Source organism: Rutidosis leptorrhynchoides, chromosome 9 (genome assembly GCF_046630445.1).
Source record: "Rutidosis leptorrhynchoides isolate AG116_Rl617_1_P2 chromosome 9, CSIRO_AGI_Rlap_v1, whole genome shotgun sequence".
Classification (NCBI taxonomy): domain Eukaryota; kingdom Viridiplantae; phylum Streptophyta; class Magnoliopsida; order Asterales; family Asteraceae; genus Rutidosis; species Rutidosis leptorrhynchoides.
In genome coordinates, this window is record NC_092341.1 from 129459257 (window position 1) to 129462304 (window position 3048).

The following is a 3048-nucleotide window of genomic DNA, read 5'->3' on the forward strand; positions in this document are numbered from 1 at the left end:
TTATGTACCAAATGTAATAGAAAGGGTCATGGTGCGACGAGGTGTGAAGTTTATGGACCAATGGCTAACAAGAATAAAGGAACAAATAATGTCGGAATAAATAATGCCGCCATTATTTGTTATGGATGCGGAAAGTCGGGTCATATAAAAAACGAATGCCCAAATCAAAGAAATAATAACGGACAAGGTCGTGGAAGAGTCTTCAATATTAATGCGGCAGAAGCGCAGGAGGACCCGGAGCTTGTTACGGGTACGTTTCTTATTGACAATAAATATGCTTATGTTTTATATGATTCGGGTGCGGATAGAAGCTATATGAGTAGAGATTTTTGTGCCAAATTAAGTTGTCCATTAACGCCTTTGGACAATAAATTTTTACTCGAATTAGCAAACGGTAAATTAATTACAACATATAAAATATGTCAGAATCGAGAAATTAAACTGGTTGGCGAAACGTTTAAGATTAATTTGATACCACTAGAGTTGGAGAGTTTTGATGCGATTATTGGCATGGACTGGTTGAAAAAGGAGAGAGCAGAGGTCGTATGTTACAAAAATTCGATTCACATTATGCGCGAAAAGGGCAAGTCCTGTTTGACTTCATAGCTGAAACAATCGAAGAAGAAGAAATGCCTTCGACATAAATCATCGTCCCGCCAATCGAGAACGAAGAGTGGAAGTTATTTACGGACGGGGCCTCAAGCTCTGATGGCTCTGGAGCAGGGCTCATGCTAGTAAGCCCCGAAGGAAAAGAATTCACTTATACCTTACGTTTCGAGTTCAGCACGACAAACAACGAAGCGGAATATGAAGCCCTACTCGTTGGGCTAAGGCTGGCAAGGGATCTTAACATACAACATCTCAAGGTATTCGTTGACTCTCCACTTTTTGCGAACCAAGTAACAGGAACCTTCGAAGTAAGAAGCCCCACCATTCAGCGATACTTGGCAAAAATCGAAAGAACTCATTGAGCAGTTTAAAGGCTTCGAGATAGAGCATGTCAGAAGAAGTCAAAATAAGAAAACAGATTCCTTGAGCAAACTTGCCTCCATCACCTTTGCCCACCTAGCTAAAGAAGTTGTGGTTGAAACCCTAGAACGCAGATCTATAGATGCCGAAGAGGTCAATGACCTCTATCCAGATGAAGAAAATACATGGATGAAACCAATTAAGGATTACCTGGCGTATGGGATACTACCAGAAGATAAAGGGGATGCAAAAAAAATCAGAATCAAGGCACCCTCGTATAAACTTCAAGATGGCAAGTTGTACCAAAAGTCTTTCCTTACCCCATGGCTATGGTGCGTGGGACCCTCCTAGGCAACCATCATCATCCAAGAAATGCACGAAGGAGTATGCGGTTTTCATGCGGGACCAAGGTTTATTGTGGCTAAAATCATGAGGCTCGGATTTTACTGGCCAACCATGCACCAAGACACGGTTACCACATTACAAACCTAAGAATCATGTCAAATCCATGTAAAAGTTCAAATGCAGCCAAAGCATGAACTCATATCCGTACTCTCGGCATGGCCATTCGCCAAATGGGGGATTGATATAGTGGGACCCTTAACAGAAGCTCTAGGAGGATTATTGTTCTTAGTAGTAGCAGTTGACTACTTCACCAAATGGGCCGAAGCCAAGCCACTAAAGAAAACAACAGGAAAACACATCAAAAAGTTCGTATGGGAGCACATAGTGTGCAGATATGGGATTCCCCAAGACATCATTTCAGACAACGGTAAGCAATTTGCTGAACGAATATTTCCCTTTTGCGAAAGGCTGCAGATCAAGCAAACCTTCACTTCCGTATACCACCCTCAAGGGAATGGACAGGTGGAAGTTACCAACCAAGATCTCATCAAGGGAATCGAGAAAAGGCTAGGCAAATGTCATCAGGGGTGGGTTGAAGAGTTACCATTGGTACTATGGGCATATAGAACAACCCCAAAAAGAAGAAACGGAGAAACACCGTTTAGCTTGACCTACGGAACAGAAGCGGTCCTTCCCGCAGAAATTCAAGTGTTAAGCAACCGAACAGCAAACACAGAAGACAACGAAGAAAACCTGCGTTTAAACCTTGACCTGGTCGAAGAAAGAAGAGAAGCAGCCCTCATTCGAGAGGCCTCTTACAAGAAAACCATCGAGAAATACTACAACAAAAGGGTGAAACGCACAACCTTCAAAGTGGGGGATTATGTCCTCCGACTCAATTCCACCAGCAAGGTAGAGTACGAAGGAAAATTAGGGCCTAACTGGGAAGGTCCATACGTGATCTCTGAAGCCTTCGGCAACGGGTCATACAAATTGGAAGATACCTTTGGAAAAGCAATACCCCGCACGTGGAATGGAGCCAACCTACGAAGGTTTTACTTTTAAGCTTATTTTTTCCTTTATTATTGTAGGGGATAAAATGTAAAAGGGTAGTTGAAGTCTATACACTTCCTACATTGGACTTAATGAAATCCACTACTATATTTTGATCATCCTACGCGTATGTTGTTCCGATGGGTTCGAATAAAATAATCACACACCCACGATAGCAAAAAGAAAGCATGGATAAAATACACATGACCTATGTCATAGATAAATGAAGCAACATATGCATACAATAGTTTTCTCCTAAATTCATAAGTAAATATCCACTGGGACGCCAAATGATATTTACTAAGATAAAATCAAACATTATAAAGGTTTCCTTAGAAGAAAGAAAACCAATGTTATAAAGTATCCTTTAAAAGAATACAATCACGCTTCCCAAATGATGGAAAGCAAGCATGCTAAAAATACAGTGCCCCAAGTACAAGGGTACAATCCGGATAAACGTTTTCTAAAACAAAGAAAACAAATAAGAGCATCGCATAAAGTTCCCTTTAGGAACTGACGCTCCACCAAAAGGTACTTTAAATCTCACCTCCTATATGCAGGAATGGATAAAAGTATAGCAAAAATCACACCCACAAATGGTTGATATTAAACAAAGTGTACCATTAAGTGAAGCACTAGAAAATGACAAGTTTCCTATAGCAAAAATGGGAAACTATGAAA

General features: G+C 40.8%; 1 protein-coding gene across 1 annotated transcript; it reads left to right on the forward strand.

The window, feature by feature from the left end:
* The first annotated feature begins 728 nt into the window (after window positions 1–728).
* LOC139868377 (uncharacterized) lies at window positions 729–1320 on the forward strand. The gene is made up of 2 exons (XM_071856709.1): window positions 729–866; window positions 976–1320. Exons 1-2 carry the CDS (start codon window positions 729–731, stop codon window positions 1318–1320), a joined length of 483 nt encoding a protein of 160 aa, XP_071712810.1.
* Window positions 1321–3048: the final 1728 nt, after the last annotated feature.